The sequence below is a fragment of the Bombus fervidus genome, chromosome 7 (genome assembly GCF_041682495.2).
Source record: "Bombus fervidus isolate BK054 chromosome 7, iyBomFerv1, whole genome shotgun sequence".
In the NCBI taxonomy this organism is placed as follows: Eukaryota; Metazoa; Arthropoda; class Insecta; order Hymenoptera; family Apidae; genus Bombus; species Bombus fervidus.
The window spans coordinates 6583131-6609392 of record NC_091523.1 but is presented as its reverse complement, the minus strand read 5'-3'; the positions used below and the strand labels follow the sequence as shown (position 1 = coordinate 6609392).

Sequence of the window (26262 nt, the reverse complement as noted above, 5' to 3'; positions counted from 1 at the left end):
GAAAGAAGAGAAAAAGAGAAGTGTGTGGTGAAGAAGGGAAAGGAGGAAAGAGTGCACGCTCTGAAGCGGTATTGAGAGGGCTGGCGTGCCCCATGTTGTGAGCGTCTGAAGACTGCCGGGGGCAGAAGTGAAAGGGTGGGAGGGAGGGAAGGGTAAGGGTGCCGCTGGTATGGAGTATGGAAGCGGCGGGGGCGGAGGCGGTGGGGGCCGTGGGGGTGTCCAACCACCCTCCGCAGGTGCGAGGGGTATGGCGGGAACAGACACTACTGATGCTGCATGGCACAAACACGAACAAATGATCCTTATGGAATCGAGACATAAGCAACAATGTAAGTATACACACCAAAATTATGATATTCTTCTTTTTTCCTTCTTTCATCCTTTAGATCTGTGAATCTCTTTGAGGAATATCAATTTGATGGACACTGATTTATTTATCTATAGTTCGAATACAATTTACGTAAACTGAACTTTTGTGTTACTTCTGTTTTACATTTATCAGAAATTCTGGATATTTCGAATGTCTATTTACTATTATAAAATTTTATTACAATTAATGTTTTCTTCTTTTGATATACTATATCTATATTACGATACATTGAATAACAATGATAGTTTATGTGTTATATGAAAATGTAAAATATTGATATCTTATAACAGGACATGACTTGAGAAGTCAGTAGTTCTTGTATGTATAAACACGTGTTGCTTCGCAGCAGTGCCATTCTATTACAAGATTCACTAAGATTTTAATTTATTAGATTTTAAAATGATAACAAAAACTTATCCTTGGTAGTCGATGCAACTTTAAATGAAATAAATAATAATAATAACAAATACTTAAAATGTTACAGGTCTATTAGAAATGTTAATCGATGATTTAAATTTTTAAAGTTGCACTCCTATCTTTCCTTTTATTTAAATTCATGATGGATGCTAAGTACAAAATACGTTCTAGTTAGTATAATTAACATGCGATGAAATTTTCATGAAGATTCATACATTCATATATTTACATTCTAGTGTACCTGATTATTGTATCATAAATGACGTGTATCGTTTTATTTTTTGGAGTACGTTTCACTGTTCGCATTTAAATACAATGATAAAGTCGAATATTATATTGAAATAATTTTTATAAGAAAATTTTAACTAATATGTAATTATCATTTATAATGGCAATAACATACGATTTATGTATATTTGAGAAATATCTATACTTTAGACAAGAACATTAGAGTTAGGTTATAGCCTTACACGGTAGGAAATATTTAAAATCTACGCGCAGTTGACTTTTGTACAACGTGGATTTTTGTGTTTAAAAATTTTGAATTGGACGTCTGTTTATTTCGAATTAGTTTATTCAGCTCGTCATAACATAGCGTCATAGCTCTGTTTATCGAAGAAAAGACAGAATAAGTCCTTTTTATTCGTTGTAGCAATCATTCATATGTCCGTTGCTACCAAAAAATCATAAGAGATGTTTTATACATTACATGTATAGTACAGTCTCTGCGTTTAGCAGAAAATTTTCCTGCAATAAATACACATTAATAATGATGTATACAATAGTACACGAAATAAGGATTCTGATCGACAATAGGTTATTGGTGTTATTAGCATTCCAAACTTTCACTGTCACTTTCGCAATCCCTATTCAAAGATGTTGTATATAAAAATAATGTACATCTGTAGAATCGTTAGTTCTTCCAATTGAGTAAACAAATGAACTCTTTCGCTATCATCGTTTAAGAGGTAGATTATTATTCACAGTTCAAGTTTCGGTTTGAAAATAGTTTTGACCAAATATTTAATATTGTATTCAACATGAAATTCATATTTGATTTTATGTAGGGATATCTAAAACGGCCGATTTGAATAACTATCTAGTAGAAAAAAATGCATCAGACCAAACTTTCTTGGTTTTGAAGGAGCATGATCTGATGTTAATAGCTTCTTTATAGATGGAGGTATAAAAAATATCAAGGTCAGCTTCACTTTTTTAAATGAAATGGTAAATTTTTTTACTTATCTCTCGATAGAGTGATTTTAAGATAAATGTAACTATAAGTTAAGGTCGTTCGAGGTTGTTCAAGGCCAGGTCTGATTGGAAATAAATTACTTCAAGACACTGATCAAGCACTTCGGCGATTTACATTGCTAGTATGTACAAGTGTTCAAAGTAATGACCTTGATCATCGATACATGCTCTAAAACGTTGCAATGCAGATAACACATGACAGATTTCATTTGAATCAATCGCAGAGCAAGTTCATTTTATATGCTCTTTTATGTAGTCTTTGATTATTGGTATGTTACTATATTCTTGTTGTACTCGCTTAATTAGTCTCACAAATAAAAATCTAAAGCTGTTAAGTCAAAAAGGGACCGTGCAAGCCATTTGTTCGTTCAAAAATTTCATAACATTTCGTGCAGAATGAGCAGGGTATCTATCTTGCTGGATTGTCGTATATCGAGTGAAATGATTCTGTTTTTGTAATAAGTATGTCCTTATAATAATTTTGACGAAAAGATTGTTAAGGTTCAACCGTATTAGGGTTACTTAATGTTCCATCAATAGAATATGGACCAATTATTTAATTACTAACAAGTCCTCAGCAGACATATGCAGACCAAGATCTTTGCCTGTCCACATCTCTTAGCCACCGTGGATTATCTATTGACAAATAGTGCATGTCGTGACGATTAATTTCCCCGTGTAAGTGTGGCTTCGTCCATTCATCATTTTTACTTAACTGTTAGCGAAGTGAAATGTGGAAAAGGTGAAAATTGAAATGAAGTATCTTACAAAATATTACTTCGTCAACTGTTTCCATTTTCGCCTTCTACTTAACTTATATTAACATGTGGATTTCATGTTACAGCTGCTAAAATGTTTATAGCGCTTCTATCATAAGTCGTTTGTTGCGTCTTCTGTTACCCACGCTTTCGGTTTCATGAAAAATTTCTATAACGCTTGAAAAGGCAAAACGTAAGGATCTGACACGATCGAGAAATCTTTCAGTACACAAACGCACTGTCTGTCTCATAACTTTACGACATTCATCATAAATATAAACCATATTTACTTTTCACGTTTTTGTATAACGCATTTTGGAAAATTGTGTACTATAAAACTCCACACTTTAGTCGGTACCATATCTCAAGCTAATATATTGATAACAACATTCATGGATACACGTGAAGACACGAAAGTATTTGATTGATATCTTAAAGCAATTTATTTTTCATTCTAGTTGATTTTAGAGAATCTTTAATGATTTTCAACTGTAAGTTATTCTATTTAAACACATAGGTTCTTCTACCTAAAATGCTGTATCAGAAAGTATGTGAAAAACATATCATCCCATATAAAAAAGTGATATTGATCTTAATATCCCTTTTACACTTACAATTATGAAAAAAGCCATTAATATCAAATTATGTCTACCTCGAAACCAAGCAAGAACAAAGATCTGATGTATATTTTTCTACTATCAAAAGTAATTCAGGTGACCTGTTGTTTTATCCTGTAACTGTATAATATTTTTGCAATTTATGAAAATATAATTTATTTTAAGTAGTAACAATTTTTCTAAAATTTTTTTCGTATTGAATATCATTATAGTATTTTATATTAATTTTATATTCATAATTATGATTTATATATAAATCAAAATCCTTGTAAAATTTTAGTTAATAATACATAGTTTTAATAATACATAGAAGTCTTTCGAAATAACTATGTTTGATAAAATTGATTAAGAAAATTTTCGATATTTATTGTAATCTGAGAATTGAAAATATATTGCAATTTTGTACAATTTATTTAGAAAAATCATAAAGAATAATACGATGTGTTTGATCTTAAATTGTATTGGCGTAGATATGCGTAGATATAAATTCACCTTAATTAAATGAATTGAAATTTACTCCAAAATGTTGCTTTTTGTTTTCTTATATTGTTCTAAATCGACATTCCGAATGATAATTTTCACTGAATTTACTTTGCATATAAGACAATATTAAAGCTTCAATCAGCACGTATATTTCAAACTTTCTAAATTAGTGATTCATTCTTTCGCTTGTAATGAAAAATTGTTTTAACGAAAATCTGTATAACAAAGTGACGAGATGGACAATATTCAAAACAGAAGCTGACTGAAGTTTGCACCCTCCAATGTGAGCTTTTGCAAAAACGGCATTCGTTTTCCCACGACTTGTTCACATTTGTTCAACCAAAATTTTAGTTTGTTCAGAAAAAAGTTATCGCCAAATTAAAAAAAGGAGTGTGAAGTTGGCACCCCCAAATGCGAAGTTTCATAAAAACCAAATGGCATTCGTTTGTCCACGATTTGTTCACGTTTGACTACCTAGAATATCCATCTCTCAAAAAAGATTTATCATCCAATGGAAATTTAAAAAAACTGATAACTTTTTTTGAAAAGTGGACCAACGAGAATTTTAGTTGAACAAATGTGAACAAATCGTGGACAAACGAGTGTCGTTTAGTTTTTGTAAAAATTCGCATTAGGGGTGACAACTTAACCCTGTTCACAATAGATATATACATTGTGAATGAGAAAAGAGAAAGTCGAATTTATAAGTGACGAGGAAACGTTGGCAATAGTATAGTGAGATCCATTTTTGAACTCGGCGACTCTCGAAAAATTCAAAGACTTTGACTAGACTGTCCGGCTGGCTACTGACTGATATATATTTTCGACTTGGCACTCTATCCCTCTAGCATCATGTCTTTGTGTTTTCGCTTTCTTCTACTTGTAACTTCATTTTATATCTTCTGATTAAAGAACCGACACTGGCAAGAGTTGAACCTGTCGAATGAAAAACAACCGTATTATTTTTTAAATGGAAATTTGGAGGTATAAGAAATTTTCCGAAGAACTAGAATATCTACGAAGATAACAAACAATATTGGAGAACATTTTACGCGTAAAGTATCACGATATGTATTCTCTTTCTTCTGCGATCTTCGTAATTAAAGAATGACGATATTATTTTGTATTTTGTATACTAGAATTATATTCTAGAGTCTAATCAAAATATGGTTAAATTCATGCAATATTTTCCGCATTATGTAAAATATTTTAATATAAGGATTGAAAGATATATAGATAGAACATATATGTTATAGAAAGTCGTATTTTGAGGATTTATAATGTAATATGAATTAAAAATCTATGAATTAATAGTAGTGATATTTGTTATACGATATTGTGCGGATATTATTATCGTATTTAATTTTAATTTGTAGTTTATGTGAATAGATTTTGCAAATATTCTAGGAGTTGTTTGATCTACCATCGCAAATTCTGTAACAAACGCTGTGTAATTGAGAATACGAGTCGGTAACATATAACACATCTCTTATAATTTTTTTATGATAGGAAACATGTTAATAATTAGTATAACAAGAGAGAGGTGCTGCTCTAGCCCTTTCTCAATACGCAATAGATACTGCTGCTGTGAGCTGAATAAGCTGACTATAAAAAATTTTCGAAATTTGTCAAGAAAATAATCTACATATAACTGGAAGTGTATTTTTCATATGTCAATTACGTTTTGTTTGTAGTATCGGTCAGGTTTGATTGAAATTCGATATACATAATCATGTTACATAAAGGTAAAGAATCGGTGTTTATTTTTATATAAAAGTACAATTGCGTAAATTCATTTTGTTAAAGAGCAAACTATAAGATTTATGTAAATTAATAATGATTAAATGTGATCTATAGGAATTAGTTTATTGCATGATCTAATGCGAATTCATTGTAGTAATTAATCTTTAGACTAATAATCAATGTACGATACTTATATTGATATCTGATGGCGTCTGAAAAAAGATTGACTTATTTTTTAAAAATTACTTTTGCTTTCAAACAATTAATATGATAGAACATAAATCTTGAGTATCTGCAACATAAGTTATATTGATAATCATTTTTCGAAAACATTTGAAATGAGAATCTTCGTCTAACGATCATTTTATTTATTTAATCGCGGTTGGAAGGGACAGAATTTGTCAGAATTTTTATTTAAAAAAACAACATATTTAATACATGGGAATGTAATCAAGAAAGAGTAATCAAGTTGAAATTAGTAATAACAAATGCATTTAATAAAGTAATTGGGTTTTACCTAGAATATAGATTTTATATATTTTTGACAATACTATAAAAATTGATTCAATTTATATAAAGTACATATTAATTCATTAAATAAAAGAGAAAATTATCATTATCATCTTCAATGTTTCTTTTTAAGCTTTTATTATTATTCTCTAATGTAATTAATAAAAGCTTATATGCATGAGTTTTAATCACGTACTCATTGACAGATACTTTAACTATATCATCAAATATGTTGCATGCAAAACTTATTGTTACCCGTTTCTGCCTTCATTTAACATTATTTGAACTTTAATTTTGTTATTACATATTACATATAGTACCATTCTGTAGCATAGGCAAATTTCTGTGTAAAAATATTAAATAACTCAGGAGAATATTATATATATGAATATTATATACGTAGACATGAATAAGAGAACATAATAAAGTGAAGGAGATAAAGTCAGAAATATATATTAAATTTATGTATTTATTAGCTATATTTGAAACATATACTAGATAAAGCGTAATTCTCGTTAAATCTTAATGTGTTATGTGTCTTTTAAAATAAATGATTATATGGATGATATATATTGAATTAATAATATGTATGTGTAATAATTAAATTTAACAGTATCACATATCTATTTTTGCATCGAAAATTAAATGATGAAATATAGATACATAAATTCGAAATATTGCAATGTATTAGGAAATTTGAAATATCATACATATTGAAATAAAACCTTTAATATTAAAGTTCTCGAATGTGTCGCAAATATATACACCATATAACTTAAAGAGAACTATAAGGATATGATTATATGTAACCTCGTAAATACATAAAGTACAGAAGTACGTGAAACCTGCGAGCGACAGGTAGCAGACGTAAATAAGTTTGGATGAACGATACCAACGTATCATTTCACATTGTTTTTCTTCCAGTTAAGTCAAGAAATATCGAACTTGATTATCCAATTAACTGGTTCCGCTCGTGTATCCATTGTTGATTCGTGAAAGAAGTGGGTGGGGGGATCTGATAGCAATCGATGCGTAATATACTCTCTCATTTGTTCGTATGGAAATACAAGATAAAAAACCAGCATCAAAAGGAGAAGTAAAATGAATAACTGATAGAGAAGTCGCGGTCACCTGATTTCAAGGCGACGCACTGTCTTTCTCTCGGTCGTCTTCGATACTTTCTATTATAGCCTATGGTGTTGATATACAGACGGAGGCCCTGTTCTCGAAGGGCTACTCGCTCTCTTTTCACATTTTCCGTCTCATTCTTTGGACGCAACACGCGCCGGTATAGAAGACAGACCAGCCAGTCGGTCGGCGGTTACTCCACCCCCGTGCGACACGATCAATACGCGACTCTCCTCTTTTGCTATCGTGCTCACCCCCTATCTCATTCACATATACACGCGGCAGCGTGCGCTCGTGGACGCGCGCGCGCGCCCCAACTTTCTCGTTTCCCTCTCCCATTCCTTTTCTCTTTCCATGCAGATCGTACAGGCAGAGCTCCGTAGTCAGTAACGGTAACAGCAAGAGCGAGCAACACCATCGGCAACAGCACCAGAAGCGCTCAACTGTTCGTTTTGAAGCTGTCTTTCTGTTGCTATGCTGGCTGCCCTTATCCTCTCTTCTGTTTTCTCTACTCTCCCATCTCCTTCCTCCGGTCGAGCTCTTTCCGTGCGCTGTCATCCTACAGGACAGAGATCCTGCGTCGCCTCGCTCTCCGCGTTATTCTTTTCCGTCGTTCCTTGCCAAACGATTATCCAAAACTACTTTTTTCTTTCTCCTCTTTTCGTTTCTCATTTTTATTTCATTTCAATCTGTTCCTTTTACCGTTTTTGTTTATCTTTTGCTAACATTTATGTTTTCACAGGTATACGCATTGTTTTTATTGTAATCTCTCGGAGGAGCTGTGCAAAAATTGATTTTTTATTTTGTTCCTAACAGGTTCGATATATTTCTATTTCTTTTCTTCCTTTTATCTGTACTGTTCTTTTTCGCTTGTATATATTTCTGCATTCTGGAAAACATTTCGCCCACCTTCACGTATCTCTTTCTTTTCGTCATTTTATGCTTATTTTAGGTGTGACAATCTTGATGCCGATACGTTGTCAAAATACAAACGCAGTGTTCTAGAAGAGAGAAAAGTAAAATGACATTCAGTGGTGGTGGAAGTATTTTACTTTCGCAGTTTGTATTTAGTCGGTAAATGTACTTTTCTACGATCTGTATAGTTTTGTAGAAGTGTGTGTATGAGACAAAACACGCGTAGACATACATATATCCGGACAGCAAAACAGGTTGCATATTTTAAAAATATATATGGTGTGTAGAGATTAAAATCTAGATTTTATAACTTTTATTTTAATAATTGCAAAACTATCTCATCTTTCAAACTTCAAATATACAAAATAGATTTTTTCCATTTTTAGCTGTTATCTTAAATTGTGAACCTTATTACGTTTGTTTATTCATTATTTTATTATAGTTGAGAAGTGGATAACACACAAAAAAAGATTTCACTTTTTTGCTTTATAATATCGAGTAATACTCGTGATATCAATTATCAATAAGATTGAGCAAAGACAGAAGGTTACACTTCTATATTAAAGATAGATTTAAACTCTGATTTTAATTCAAAGTAGCAAGACTTAATTATCGAACGTAAATTGCTTATAATATTTCAATTTTTTTCTTCAGACAACTTTCAATACAACTATACTGTTAACAGGGAAAACAGTGTATATTGATGCACACATATATGTGACAATAGTGATCACGCAGTGATCACTGATGTATATGTGCACAAAAAATCATAAAGGAAAGAGTTAAAGGGAAGTTCAAAGTTAAGGGGAAATCAAAATACTTACTTAATTGCAAAAAGTTTTATTCTATAGAAAGAGTTAATTATAAGAATAAGAATATTAATTACGATATATGAAATATCTTTTAATGAAAGCACAATTTTAAATGTAAATATTCCGCTCTCATTTTTAAGGGAATTAATCTCCAACAAGATCATTTACCTGCATTTTACGTAATAAGAAATTCATCCATTTATAAAAAGCCTTATAGTCTTACACAAACATGTCTCTCATTGAAGAATGCTTATAGTGAAACGGTGCGCTAACGATGCAATTATCTGTGCAGCGGTACCGTTTCCGCAATATATTTTAATACAGGAAACTTATTTGTTTTTTACGATAACAGTACAGCAGAATTTATAACTACTGTGTTGCCCCATGTATATACATATATATATATATATATATATATATAATATTGTGCAATACAATTTAATAATTGTATTCGTAATGTATCAATTATGCTACATTAATATTATTTAAATATTATCATTTACGTTGGAAACATTTAAAGTTCGCAAAATAAATTAACTTTTAAAATATTCGCTCGGTTTATGGAGATCATAACATTTTGCATCTCATTTACAATTTCATGTGCACACTCTTATTTCTTCTTTTCTAAATGTTATAAAAACTTCGTTTCTATGGATATAAAACGAAGAGAAATTAAATTTTCGAACTACAGTGTTTGATAAATATCGTAACGCGTACACTATTTATGCTATTTGTATTATTTAATTTCCTAAATACCTTTAAATGTATCTAGATCATTAATATGACTAAAATCACTATCTGCTTAGTATACTCGGATTTTCTATATAATTCATAACCTAATAATTCAAATTCTTGAATTATTAAATCACTGTAATAAAAAGAAGGGCGTTTTCATTATTATTCGTTTTAACGGAAGACATATACTTTCATTTCTTAATCATCTGGCATCGTTGAATCATAGATGATAATAAAGGTTTGAGATAGATTTGGGTTAATTTTAAGACATTTGATTTTAATTTCTATTTTGTGTCTTATGTAATAAATGTCTTTTATGATTTTTATCATGCAAAACATAGCATATAGATTAAAATAAAGTACTTTTAAATAAAGTGATTGAATCCAAACTAATATAGATCATTTACGATCCAATTGAAAATTAATCGCATTGAATCAGTACTTTTTTTGTATAGTAGTTATTATTAATTTGATTACATCTCAACTCTTTATGAACAAATGATAGTGTTATAAAATTAATAATATCATAGAAAAATTGCGCAAAAGTTATCAACATTTTGTTCAACCTATTCGAAAGAGGTGGTCGTTTGTCAGACGTCAATGACCGATTATGATTTCTTATATCTTATTTTGTAATCGATCATACCTTTACATCTTACATCTATGTCAAAACTTCTTTCGAACTTGGCGATGCTTATGTTTCACCTGTGATGCATATTTCAGTTTTTATAAGAGGGTTATCACCTATTCTAAAGCAGTTACTCAATAAAAAGATATACGTATGTATTATGTTCATGAAAATATGTTGGCTGAGTCCAATAAGCATATTTACCTATGTTGTTTCAATATTAGCGTGAAGTATAATAGTGTGTACGTAATACCGAATAGTTTGTACGTACATTAAAACTGCGCTAGTGATTTTAAATATGATAGATCAAAGTTTGCGTTTGCTTATTTACTAAGTCATTTATAAATTAATGTAATATAAACCTATACAAACATTAAGATGAATAATTTAAATAAAATTGAACGTAGGGAAGGAGTTTATTAAGGAAAGAAAGTAAAGTAAGTTCTTTGAATTATGTTTTTTAAGTTTCTGATTTAATTATCGAATTATCTCTCACAATTATCAATCGAGAAATTCGAAATAATATACATAATGTACTTCGAACGTACAATTTTTATATTTGAGCACGTTCGAAGAAGTAAATTAGCGAAACAATAAGTTACCTTTATCACAATAACACATTTAATATTTTGGAAGCATTAAATATTAAGATCAAAAGATTACGATTAAATCGGGTCAAAGGTAGCACGTGCTCCCTTAATTCTCGTACCGAAGAAGCAGTTGCGTTACGTCGTCATTGTCGTCATCGTCGTCATTGTCGTCATCGTCGTCGTTGTTGTTGTCGTCATCGTCGTAGTCGTCGTTGTCGTCGTCGTTGTTGTTGTCGTCATCGTCGTAGTCGTCGTCGTTGTCGTCATCGTATCGTCGTTGTTGTCATTGTGTTGTCGTCATCGTCGTCGTCATCGTCGTCGGTAACAGAACACGATTCGACCCTTACACAGAGATTCTCAACACGTGGGGCTGCGATAAATACGCGAGCCACCCGGTAAACTCAATTGAAGCAATAAAACGGAGACATCGTTCAAATTTTGTTATTTTTTCGAAACTTTTATAATTTGTTCTATATTGATCTATTAAATATTATTAAAAATTCATCTATGAATAGATACCATAAAAAGTCAATTACTTAATAATATATAATTTATTACTGTTAATTTGTAAACAATTGATCAATAATTTTATGTAAAAATGGAAAACATATATTTTCACAAGCTTTTTTGATTAAATTATTATTTTATTTTTATTTAAGTTAATAACATGTGGTATTAACCCGGATTCAACTAAGTATATGATCTATTATGACCTTCAAAGTTATGTAAAGTCAAGAATGGAAGAAATAGTTTGAACATTTCGTAACACTGTAATTACTAGTATGTTTTATACTAAGGCTACGTATTATATTTAATGTAATTTTCATTAGCAATAGTTCTGTTAATTACATTTTTGATAGTTTCTGCCAATGTTGTACAGTGCATTGATGCACTTTATCTTGTTTCGCAAATTACATACATCTTTTAATAACAAATAAATTGTAACAAAGTACTCTTTTTCTTTCATCTAATGGCTTGTGATCGTAAAAATATTTCTTTTCATCTCTTACATTATTACTTGTTTATAAAATGATCTCAGAAAATTGTCATGTAATATAGAATGCAATTTTTACATGACAGTTATCACAAAATATCTCATTTAGTCAACAAAGATTGTGACTGGTAGTAGCTACTTGAGAAAGACTAGGTGGTGTACATTTACGAATACTCTCTGGGGGCAGTTTTAGAGAATGGTTGTATATGGGTGAAAGTCAGTCTATATCAAGAAACATGAATGAAGCGGAATGCGTGCTAGTTATCGCACGACCTATGTCAGTCTTCGTGACCTCGTTGCGTGGATTCTCAATCACATGTACTGTAACATTGTACATACGAGCTGTGTATACCGTGACTAAACTACTTTTAAGTGAACTTTCATCTTTAGTATCAAATTTTAATCAAATACCAACGATTTTAATATCAAAAGAAGATTTTAAAATTGATAATTTATACCTTAGGTCTTAAAAGAGTAGATACAATCATGAGAAATTAATCTCATTGTAACGTAAGTGCAGCTTGATCTGTTTACATTTTAATTCTAAATTATGATCGTCGACGATCAGATTCGAATTCTTTCATTTAGATAATTTTAATTTATAACTAGAGGAATTAGTATTCATCATTCAACGAATGACTCGCAAAATTATTCATTAATTAAGAAATTAAATACTTTAATATTTATTTCCTGCCAATTAGAGTAGTAAAAATATTAAGGCAAGTTATATAGCTATGTTGATTGATAGCCTAAAGTAATAAATAAACTAATCACTGGCGATAAATATATTAATAATTAGTATTAATTTGGTAATATTTAATTTTCAGTAAGCGGAAGAGCGGGTGCAGGCGGTGGCGGTGGTGGAGGCGGCGGCGCGCCCCTTTACGGTCGTCTGGTAGCTGAGGAGCCATTACCTCCTACAGTATGTGGGGGTGCCGGTACCGGTGGCGGTACTGGTGGGGTTCCGCAAGAAACCCCCGCGGATATACACGCTATGCAAGCTAGGATACCCCATAGGTTTCGAGATCCAGCTACGGCACCTCTTAGGAAACTCAGTGTAGATCTCATCAAAACTTACAAGCACATCAACGAGGTGAAAGATACTTTTCATTTAACAAATCATGCTTCTTTTTCTGTCCAAGTCTGTTTACTGTTATTCTTTTGATAAAATTATAAAATTATACTATCCTTGGATCTTGGCTTTGATTCACAGAAGAATAATTTGAAAATTTGTCACACCAAACATAACATGCTACTGATTTTTACAATAATTAAACATTATGAAATATTACTATTAAATAATTATTGACGTAGTTAAAGTAATAAAAAAGTAGAAGGCTAAGAATACAAAATTTACAAGTAAGTAATTTACATTTAAAATACGTATTCTGTTTCCTTTGTTTCGATTTTCAATAATAATAGTAAAAAATTCAGTAATGGATAGAAATTATGTCGATAAATGATTTTTATAATAAATAATTGTTACTAACCTCTGGTCAATAGTCTTTCGTTTACATTAGATTTACTCAGTGTGTTTAGAGCACAAATAATCAATATTCAAATATATTTGCCTTTAATATTATGTGCAAATTAATTGGTTATCTTTATCGTACCCCTTCCTTTCTTATCCGTCTTCCTCCACGTCTTTCACAGCATACCCACCTCTTCCTCTGCTTTGTCTCATCTACGCACGTAACTTCTTTAACTACATACTTACTTACCTAAATACTTATTTATTCACCTTCTTTTCTCTCCTAGCTGTCCATTCTTTTGCTAAACATAAAGACATAATTAATGGTTTCGTTGGTAACCTATAGTAATACTTCTCATTGTTTTTTTCTTTTATAAAAGAAATAATAGCAAATGGTTTGTAAACATCTAGAACCTAAAACAATTTTAATTTATATTTTTATTAATATAAACATTTTTGTATAATTTTTATTAATATAAACAAGATCGTACATTACTAAGTAGAATAATGAAAATGTTATGAGCAAAAGATCATTTAATTTTGGATGGAAAACAAATAATAACTTGCGATTTATATGTATCTCTTATAATAAAAATAATAGTGTCTTCAAAATTCTCAAATATTTTCTATAGCATTGCAAAAAAAAAAAAAAAAAGTACGAGAACATCCTACATTCTTCTAAAGACAGTCCAAGATTCTATTTTTCTCTTTCTTCATTCTTCTATGTCTTCAATCAAGTTCATCGGAAATTTTTCATTCTATCAATAATTTATTGATTATTATATTATAATACTTACCCAATTAATCTATTAAATGATAATTTACAATAATATGATAGCATAGCGTAATAATATAATAGTATCATATGCAACACAATATTACTATAGTGTTTTATACTTCTACTTTTCTTCAATGCTAAACATATATATTTATTTTTTTGACAAACCTTACATTTAACTCAACTACTAACTTTTTATCTTTATTTTGTATAGCTTATTTCTATTTCTTTGTTTCTGTCATAAAATATTGATAAACGAAATCTGTTAAATGCATTAATGAATAAAAAGTGCAGAAGAATTAAATCAGTGTTCTGTGCTTCTTCAAATTTTTAAATTCTTTTTATAATAATAATAAACAATAAGTCTTCATGAATTTTTATCTTGCACTTATCTCTATAGAATAATTTTGTCTTCCTTAATTATATCTTGTCACTTACAAGTTATGTCTTTCAATTCCTTTATCCTTATTTTATCTTTACTTGGATTTGACTAACTCCACGTTTTGTTTGTGCTATATTTTTTTTCATTTTATTTTCTGTTTAATTCATTCTACCATTAGAAAAAATTGAATACTAACTAATCTATGTATGAGAAAGGATGGAAAAACCAACAAAAGCATTTGAAAATGAAACAAAAATACGTTATGCATAAAATATGTTATAATACTTGCATTTATTTGAAAATTAATAATTTTTATTTGAATTCTGACTCCGTTTAATAATCAAATTATTATAAAATAAGATATCCGTATAATATTTAAAAAATTTGTTAATAGTTTATATTGTGTAATGTAATATTTTATAACCTGTAGTATATAATTTTCTGCTTCATTAATTTGTTCGTTTTTTTCATAGGTTTATTATGCTAAGAAAAAGAGAAGGGCGCAACAGATGCAAGGAGAAGATGGTTCCCATAAAAAAGAAAGAAAATTGTACAACGATGGTTGGGATGACGATAATCATGATTATATTATCAAGAATGGGGAAAAGTTCCTCGATCGTTATGAGATCGATTCGCTAATAGGTAATAGTGCTCTAGACTATAAAGATGCTCGGCTATGTTCTATTCTATTGAATATGAGTCATTTATAACGAGGAATCCGTTATTAATGTTATATAACAACGGGATTGGAAAAATTACAAAAGAGTGTTATATGAAAAATAATGTACAAAGTATCTCTGAGAAAAGTAACCTTCTTAAGTAAAATGGGAGAAGAGGGAAAACAATGTAAAAGATATTCTCATAATGCTAAATACCTATAGCTAATAGATAAATGTAGAAAATTCTCAATATGGTTATATATAAGTGTATTCTTTTATGCAAATTTAAATTTACAAAAATCATTGACTTATTCTTAATATATGTGCTATTTTCAACAATATTATTTGTAATTATAGTACAATCCTACAACTAATTTTAGAATTTATTTGGATAAACTTATTGTTTTATTACATTATATGTACCATTGTAAATATTAATGCTTTTAATCATTTTTTTAATGTTTATCTTCTTAAATATGAGTATTTTAAATATTTCAAAGACATATTTTTCTCTATTTTACCTGTAATACATTTAGTAATATTTAACTATGTATATCTTTTAAAAAGACTGTTTCCTTTAGCAATACTCTATATAAATATTACAAATTTAAATATTTAGTTAAATTAAACAGTTAAATACAATCTTTAATATATATCTTTATATGAGTAGTAAAGTACGATAAATATAATTTTTATGACATGAAATATTTGCATTTTATAGGTAAAGGCAGTTTTGGCCAAGTAGTAAAAGCGTTTGATCATGAAGAACAAACGCAAGTGGCAATAAAAATTATCAAGAACAAAAAACCTTTTCTAAATCAAGCGCAAATCGAAGTGAGGCTATTAGAAATGATGAACAGGGCGGATACCGACAACAAATATTATATAGGTTAGTTATTGTATCTTATAATTAGATATATATATACGTACTGCTTAAATCAAATTATTTGTAATTACTTCGTAATTAAAATTTTTTAATTACAGTTAAACTAAAAAGGCATTTTATGTGGCGGAATCATTTATGTCTGGTATTTGAACTGTTATCGTATAATCTATATGATCTACTTAGAAATACGAATTTTCGAGGAGTGTCGTTGAACTTAACAAGGAAGTTTGCACAGCAACTGTGTACTGCCCTTTTGTTCCTGTCTACACCGGAATTGAACATCATTCACTGTGATCTGAAACCCGAAAACATACTTTTGTGCAATCCCAAACGAAGTGCGATAAAAATAGTGGATTTTGGTAGTTCATGTCAACTTGGACAAAGGGTGAATATCTGACGGCATACCTTAATTTGATAATATCCAGAAACTAATTGTTATTAATATTACTCACAGATATACCAGTATATTCAATCCAGGTTTTACCGGTCTCCTGAAGTCTTATTAGGAATACCTTATGACCTTGCGATAGACATGTGGAGTCTAGGATGTATTTTAGTTGAAATGCATACAGGAGAACCTCTGTTCAGTGGGGCCAATGAGGTAACAATTATTAACTTATACTTGAACTCTCACCTATGATGTAATTTGATTACAGAATATTTTAGTATTAATTTATTTCGTATATTATAATATATTTAATATATAATCATCTAATCTACAATATATAATTGTTTTTCATTGCAACATTATAATGTACGTAATTCTGATTGAAAAATAAGTATTTTTTATTTATTATTCATTTTTCTGTTTCACAGGTCGATCAAATGAATAAAATCGTAGAAGTACTAGGAATGCCACCGAAACATATATTGGACCAAGCGCATAAAGCGCGGAAATACTTTGACAAAGTCCCCACGGATGGCTCGTATGTGCTGAAAAAGTCAAAGGATGGTAAAAAGTACAAACCTCCTGGTACAAGACGCTTACATGATATCTTAGGTGTCGAAAGCGGAGGCCCTGGTGGTAGAAGGATAGGTGAACCTGGTCATTCAATTTCCGATTACCTCAAATTCAAAGACTTGATCCTGCGAATGTTAGACTTTGATCCGAAAACAAGAGTGACACCATATTATGCACTTCAGCACAATTTCTTTAAGCGTACAGCCGACGAGGGGACCAACACAAATATTGCTGCTGCCAACAGTGCTAACACGAGCCCGGCAGTGGTATCGATGAGCCAAGATCATGGTAAGTTACTAAAACTTCATAATGCATAAAGCAGCATTTTTTGCTTACTGGGTCGTTTTACACGCGTGAAGGATAAAGATGTTTTCCTTTAAATCTGGTATTTTTTTTACCTATTACCATTGGTTTTAAATCATAGTTTAAGCAGTTTGTATATAATACAATTATTCTACTTTCAGTAAGATTTTTAATCATCTTCACTCGTTAAGTTGTCCTACACTGATAAATAAAATAAAATTAGATAAACTACACTGGTAAATAAAATGAACTAAATTCTGGTAAAATAAATCATGTGATAATATATAAATAAAAAATTTTAAGTGGATAATTTAATTTTTTTACATCAATTTTAAATAAAGTTACAATTGATATTTCTATAATTAGAATAAATCTAAATCTAGTAATAAATTTCTGTTTATTTAAAAGACGCACGAGCTGTTTACAATATAAAATGTATAATAATTACACGAATTATGCAAATAATCGTTGCAAAAAAACTATGTATCGCTTAAAAAGTACACAGTTTCAGTAAATATACAGTTGACATTCTCGCTATACGTTAAATTTATAACTTTGTTATTTAATTATTTTAACTTATAAAAAAATTTGTATAATCTTATGATTGAAAATTTGTCTGATTGTTTCCACTTGCTTCTCATATAATGTATAGCAACTTTTGTCTTATACAGCTAAAATATACTTCTTTATATAGATATATAAAATATAATTGAAGTAACATACATATAAACATGTTTTTTAATTCAGTGTTTATAATTTAACATCCAATCGAGTTCAAGCTTTTACGATAATTTACAAATATTATACATATCTAAAAGTTAATGAATTAGAGCAATACAGTGACTCTCTTGAACTTTTTAAGGAATTGCGGCATTGTATTGAAGATTTAGGCAGGCTTTAATTTGTGCAGAAAATAAGACATTTGCTTATATAGTTACATATTTCATAATAAATAAAAATTATTTATGAAATAAACAAAAGATTGGCACTTATAAAGTATAATTATTTATATTTATTAAATATTTGTTGAAATAGAAGAACTATTTTATTAATTACATTTTAGTAGAGATACAAGTCATAATATAATATCAATGAATAGCCACATAAAATGTATATTTGTGTGATATATTTTATTTTCTGCGCAAACTAAACGATACTTGTTGTTGCCCGTAGATATGATGGGGGGACAGTACGTGGCTCGATGACTGTCGTATCCGCGGGGCGGCGACGACCTGTCCTAGGCCCCAACCCTAATCTTACTTACTAACATAAGTAAGTTCTGTCTAACAAACAATCCTACAAGCTAAAAGACTAACAATGTCCCTGATAATCATATCCTGACCTCGGATGTAATATACGAAGCCTTGCTTGCTTGAATAAAAGAACTTGCACTTCTGATTTTTTTAAATATGAGATACGGATTCATATTGATTGCCCGTGTCTCTGTTCTTCGATACAGTGTACTCTTATAAGTTTTATATTTATTATCATAAATTCTATTATTTAAATTATTATATTATTATGAAATACATTAGATTTTAAAAGCAGTAAATATTAAATAGCATTCTAAGAATATGTTCTTTGTAATGTTCATATCCGCAATTATGAGAAATGCAAGCATAACAAATAACAATAATTTATATATGACATATATTTTATTGCATATATATTTTTTATTAATCCTTTCGTTTTCAGAGAACATATTCTTGTTAAAAGTAATTCAATTTGCATATCTGTATTAAGTTTTTATTCTGTAGAGCAACTACTTCATTGTCTTGTAATTTATTTCATGCATGTTTTAACCGCTTGCATATAGCATGCGAAGTGCATCTTCATCATATAACGTACGAAACATTAAATTCCGTTGTTACAGTAAACATTTTATTGATTTATAATCTGCACATTTATCGTTTTACATTCATTTTTTTTAGTATGATTTCTTCTTTCTCACTTGTACATTCTTACCTGAAAGCGACTATCTAAATGTTCATTAAAATGGTTTATATAGTTAATGTATAACTAATTGTAATTTTATGTACGCATATAGTGTCCTAAAAAGTACATATTTTTAAATAATAAGGAATCATAGAATACAAAGGAAGACGATTTTAAAGAGTAGTGTAAACAATACTTTTTTAATTAATTGCACTTTACGATGAATTAATAACTACAATGTTTAGTTGATCTCAATTTAGTCTAACTTATTTAACCATTTATGTAACATAAATCAAAATACATTACATAAAATATTAATGTGATAACATTAAGAAAGCTTTTTTATCGGCTTGTTATTAAAATTGTCCTTTAAATGTAACAATATCTAATGATAAAATCTAATAAAAAGAGCAGTTATAACATTATTAATACAATAGTAATATGTCATTAAAAACGCAAAAAACATATTACTTTTTTTTACTTCATAAGTTTATTTTTACCTTATAAGTTTATCAGATTTATTCTGATATAGCTAGCAAATAACAGATAATATAAATGTATTTATAGAATACTTTATATAAAATAGAAATTATATGAGATAATAATTTCGTAAAAGACACAACTCTTAGAAATCGTCTTTCTAATTTTATGTACATGAATCATAATTTTGGTAAAATATGTTTAAACTTGTTATGTTTTCGATTGACCCGAAACAAAGATGAACAGTTGGTTATTGCTTAGATATCGATCATTGATCAATCGGTATCGGTACATTTAGATATCAATGAAATCTAAATCAAAGCTGTTGACTATACGAGAAGAAAACGAAACGTTAAGTTCAATGCCTGGAATGTATCCCCGTAGTATTTTGAAAACTTTTTTATTTGTTTTAACTTTCTTATAGTGACATTCTATAGTAAGAGATAGTAATCCATTGGATGATCTTTGCATTAGTGTGAAAATGATTAAACTGTTTATCTAAGGTTGTGTTTTCTTAATGTCCCAGGACTGGTAACCATGTCAGGACAGGGAAGCAACAACAGTGGCAATCCGATGCAAGTATCAAGTCTCCCTGGTGGCTATCAGCCAATGGAGTGCGAGTCATCACCTCGTCATTTGGGGAATCGACGCGTTGTTACAACAAACTATCCGTCAACTTCGGCCACTGGGGTGTCTGCATCCGGCCCGATGTCCATGCAATCTGTAGACAGTTCCCTAATACAAAGCTCTCTTGGATCGTATAATAGCCTAATTCTCCCTGGTATACCCCATCTGCCTGCGATGATGACCTCACCGATGATTCAGCAGCAGAACTTTTACAATTACGGTTATTCAACGACTGATACGCACGGAATAGTCAGACAACCGTCGACAGTCTCAACCGGCAAACAAAGAGACCCAGAAAGGGAAGACAGTCCTATGGTTGGAGTATGCGTCCAGCAGAGTCCAGTTGCTATTCACTGAAACGAAACAGAATAAAAAGGAACTACGACGATGGTCAATTACACGTACTATCGTCGCGTTAGCGGTACCGTCAAAAATATATATTAGGTGATTATATATACTGTATATACGAAGTTCATGACGATACCGTAAAACCTATCATACTGTTTATGAAAAAAAAAAAGAAAAGAAAAAGAGGGAAATGAGAATGGGCAGTAGGAAATTTGAAGTCCTTCCCCGTTGCATTGCTTTGCATTTCGTCGTTTTATTGGTTATGAAAAATAATTTTAGACAAAAGCACTACAAATATAGTATTGCTGTGTAAATGTGTTAAAAAAATAAGAGTACATTAGTAACAGTACATTGCTTCAAACTAACAGCTTAAAACAAAAACGAAACATAAAAGACAGGTTAACAAAGTAATTCATCATACGAGAAATTCTTTGTTCGTTTATGAGAAAAAGAGATTTTAAAAATATATGAGTGGCTTCTTTAAAAACAAAAAGATGGGGGAGAAAGAAAAAAAGAAGAATGAGAAATATTCAGTTGATAAATAGAAATACGAAGGAATGCAAAGGAAAACATGAGGGAAACTTCCCTTTTCCATTTTGTCTTTCTCTTCTTAGTTTTTTTTATTTGTCTATCTTAAGAAGCCGACTGGTCTTACATTGGGCACGGATATACCGCGTCCGGCACAGAAGCTTATGATACTTTGCTTATGAGCACGGACAGACAAACATGGTCTAGTGAGGATGAACCCAGCTGGCCTCTCGGGTCCTGCCCGATTCTGCAAACACTCCAAATGCTTTAGTCGCGTGCAAACGTCGTTAATAAATTTTGGCACCCAAACTGTGTGGCCTAGAGAGCGAAAAAGTGATAATTACTATTATTAAAAATGCATTAAACAGAAGGAAAAATAAGAATTACCAGTGTAAGCATATACTCCAATAGAGTTTTATACACAATGTCACGAATATAAACGGTTTAGCAAGTAATTGCTAGCAAACAGTCGCGTCAAATGCTAGTTATTTGTACAATATACATAGATAAATGATAAGAGTGCAGCTTTAGGATTTAGCTTTTAAGTGTGAAAGAGGAGAACACTGACATTGTAAACTCGACTCTTTTATTTACTTTGATGAATAGAAAAGAGGACGTTGCAAACGTCAGTTTGTTACCGACGAAGGACTTTAAACAAACGAGGTTTGCATGATTTAACAACAATACATATTTATACAGAAGACAGTAATAAGAAAGTTAAAAGGCAGTATACACATAAGATCAAGATCGATATAATCATACAAAAACCTAGATACTTTATAATAAACGATACGCGCGTACTCATATACATATGTTTCCAATGGCAGTCGTAATTGATTTTTGCCGTTTCACTTTGGTAATAGTAACGTTATTTATATTATATTAATATACCTTCAGCATAAGTTTATAATCGTTTTCTGGCACTTGCACATTTCTTTTCAAGTTCTGATAATTGTATCGATCGATATTGCCCTTCTAATGTATTTCTCTTATTTTTTCATATTTGGTTATAGAGTGCCGACAACTAGGAACATAAATTTCGATGCCAGAATGCGAAATATTAAATAGAAACAAATTGTGTCAATAACGATAAGATAATATAAAACAAGACACGACGAACGATGTAAATTTTCGATACTTATTAATAACATATACTGCAACAAATAATTCTTGAGATATTTTGCATGTTTCTATTCTTTGTTGTGGCATATACATTAAACAAGTTGATTTTTAAAATTATTTTACGATATTTTATTGACCGTTTTGTATTATTTTACAGAAACGAAATATAGATTCAAACGATACTTTAATATTTTATTGTATGCAGTATGTCAGCTTCTTATCGGCTTATTCGAAGCATGTGATTATATAATTTTAACATTGTTTGATCAGGTTTTTAATATTTTGTTTTTAATAACACCGATTTTGAATATTTTTCATTCATAATATTATAATTTACATGAAAGGAGCTTAACTTAAAATATGCATCATTTTCTCGAGGAAATTTTTTCTGTACACCTCAAGAGAATTTCAAACTTACATTAATTGCCTTATTTTCTATTATACGAATTTATGAAAGAGAATGAAATGTTTGAATTTTCGAGAATTGCTTGTTTAGATAGGCTGCTTAGAATCCTGCATTTTTTAAATATTTGCATTGTGAAGATTTGCCGATAGACGTAATGACTCGCGAAACGACATTCGTTCGAATTCATAGATTTCTACCATCAAGTACTAAAAAATTTATATTAGTATTTTTACTTCGCCCTAATGTATGACGATCATTGCTTATGTTATGTTAACTTTAAAAGGTATAACGAATTTCTGTTTTAAGTGGAATAAATGAGAAATGATAAACGCAATGGTGTAAATTCGATCTAAAATTATAATTACTAACAACCATGAAGTTATTCTTAAATTTCTATGTTAACGAGAAACATTTTGCCGTGATGATATCTCTCAATAACTTTATAAAGAGAGTATGGAAGAGGGAAAGCGAGAAAAAACGAAAATGTGTGTGTGTATGTGCATGCGCGCGCGCGTGTATGTGTGCGTGCGTGCGTGTGTGTGTATACTTGCGTCGTGCGTGCGCGTGTATGTGTATGAGGAAGAGAGAGAGGGAGAGAAAGAGAAAGAGAGAGAATGATTTTTCAAACAGAAAACATTGTTTGTCAGATTTAGTCAAGATTTTTCATGACAATTTCTGACATTTCGATAATCTTGTTGAACGGCAAAAATCAGTACGCTCTATAAACGTAGACAAAATGTGTGATGATTCCACACATGCCCTCTTCCGAATTCACGTTATTATGTATTGTGCTCATCAGTCCTCCAAAGAACTAGAATTCCTGCTCCTTCTTCTCTTCTTTTCTCTTTTTCTTTTTTTTTTTTTTTTTTACTTATGTATTTTGGTACGAGGAAAGTTCACTTTTGATAAAATTGTAGCACAAGAAACTGTATTATAGGAAAATGTCGTCTTCTAAGTCCTTTTTTCGTTAAAAAGAAACGAGGAAAGATTTAGAAGAGGTTGACTTTTGAGCACAATGCAGTTTTTTCCAACGTATCATCGAAGCATTTTCTCATCTGACAATTATTAATTTTTACGAAAACGATTATCTTTACTTTGATTAGATAAAAGATAAAGTGATTGATTGTATCCTATCACTTACTAGTAAATTTAGTAGAGTTGCCGCTTGTAAAAAAAGGCGATGATCGTTACATAAAATTGAAATTCAAATTCGTTCAATATTTACAATGAAAAAGAAGGGGAAATGTTTTAAATGTGTGCAATTTCACTAATTACTATGGAGATCTTTAAAAAATACTCGGAAGAGTGGTGGTCGATTATTCGAAAAAGAAAAAAAATTGGTGAAACAAAAGAAGTATATGTCGGATAACAAATGAAATTGACAAATTTTCGTTAGAAAGTGGAATTCATATATTATACAACAATAGATTGATTTCAAACGCGCCAATTAATTTTTCATATAAAAACTTTTTACACAGAGAATACGTTTCAAAATATTTTCATATTTTTCCATTTGTAACGTATATGTTTCTTATAGTTTTTGTACCCCGAAAAAATTTGTCCACTCAACAATTGTCGCAAAATGTAGAGTATTTATGCCAATTAGCAAACAACAGAGTTGTATACATTTAAATAGTATAAGAACCGATCACGATTCGTGTTTCAAATAATTTTAATTGAATAAAATTTAATTAATTTGCTGTCGATATATCACTAAAAAACTTTTGTATATTTTTTATTGCTTCATAATGGGATAAAGAATATCTTCATATTTTGAAAAAACGTGTTATTTTATAAGTTTCTGTCTAAAAAAAAATTAAAACAACTTCATTAGGGTATTTATTAAAAAATTCACTTTACGCTTTTTTCACTCAAATTATTAAATTGCTTAAATGATTTGAAAACAAATTCTTTGAAACACATTGTGACTGGATTAAAATACCATAAGTTTCCTAACGTCATGTGTAAAAACATTGTGTTCAGAAAATATACTATAATACACGACTGATGTATGCCTGTTATGCAAAGTGCGTACGTCTATAGACGAGAAGAAATGATGAGTACACATCCATCATTTCAGTTTCTTGTTTGATGATTGCACACGCTAACCGACATAAAAAATGTAAGGAATGAATACAGAAAACAAACTGAATTAAGAAAAACCAATTTATTAAGATGAAAATTAACAAGCCTCCATACAAGATGAAGAAAAAGTTGTATCTACCCTGTAAACATTTTCATATTATATTATATTACATTATATTATTATTGCTATTATTACTACTACTATTATTATTATTGTTATTATTTTTATTTTTATTATTATTCATCCTGATATTACTTCTATCGTTATCATTACTATCACTATTATGATTATGTGATTAATATTTTTATTATTCTCTTTATTATGATTATTACCATTATTCTTATTGTTATTACCACTACTATTGCTATTCCTATTACTACTACTATTACTACCATTACCATCACCATCATCACTCCTATTACTACTGTTACTATTCCTGCTATTAAACTGTCACTATTACTACTACTACTACTACTACTACTACTACTACAACTACTACTACTACTACTACTACTACTACTACTACTGCTACTACTCCTACTACTACCACCACCACCACCATCACCACAACTACTACTACCATAACTACTACTACTACTACTACTACTACTACTACTACTACTACTACTACTACTACTACTACCACCACTACCACCACTACTACTATTACTATTACTACTACTACTACTACTACCACTACTACTACTACTACTACTACTACTACTACTACTACTGCTACTACTCCTACTACTACCACCACCACCACCATCACCACAACTACTACTACTACTACTACTACTACTACTACTACTATTACTACTACTACTACTACTACTACTACTACTACTACTACTACTACTACTACTACTACTACTACTACTACTACTACTACTACTACTACTACTGCTACTAATACTACTACTACTACTACTACTACTATTACTATTACTATTGCTATTGCTATTACTATTACCACTGTTATAATTATAATTATTGCGATTATTGCAATTATTGCGATTATAATTATTATGTTATTTCTATTTTATTTTTATTTTTATTATATATAATAATGTAATTGAAAATTTTTGAAACGATATTACATAAGGTTAATAATAAACAAACGCATCTTCATTTTTGTTGTTATATTTTTGTTAGCCTCCTGAAGTCCTGTTTAAATAAAAAACATTCAGTTATCTCTTCGAAAGGGAATGTAACAGTTATAGAATAATTTGTTATATTTTTATGAATACATTTGTTGTCTGTGGAAACTAACTACTGAGAACATTGTAAGTACTATAAATTAAATTTGATTACAATTTAGTGGAAACATAATCGT

At 30.0% G+C, this 26262-nt stretch overlaps 1 protein-coding gene across 2 annotated transcripts; it reads left to right on the top strand.

The window, feature by feature from the left end:
• Positions 1 to 154: 154 nt before the first annotated feature.
• Positions 155 to 23174, top strand: Mnb (minibrain). 2 transcript variants are annotated; one of them, XR_011800307.1, is made up of 9 exons: positions 155 to 329; positions 12782 to 13047; positions 15059 to 15227; positions 15966 to 16133; positions 16229 to 16515; positions 16585 to 16731; positions 16947 to 17379; positions 20336 to 20880; positions 21423 to 23174. XR_011800307.1 is itself a non-coding variant. In XM_072007471.1 (8 exons), exons 1-8 carry the CDS (start codon positions 170 to 172, stop codon positions 20791 to 20793), a joined length of 2088 nt encoding a protein of 695 aa, XP_071863572.1. In that variant the 5' UTR covers positions 155 to 169; the 3' UTR covers positions 20794 to 23174. The 2 variants fall into 2 exon arrangements, 1 of the variants encoding a protein (XP_071863572.1); XM_072007471.1 differs by having other exon boundaries at positions 20336 to 23174.
• The last annotated feature ends 3088 nt before the right edge of the window (positions 23175 to 26262 follow it).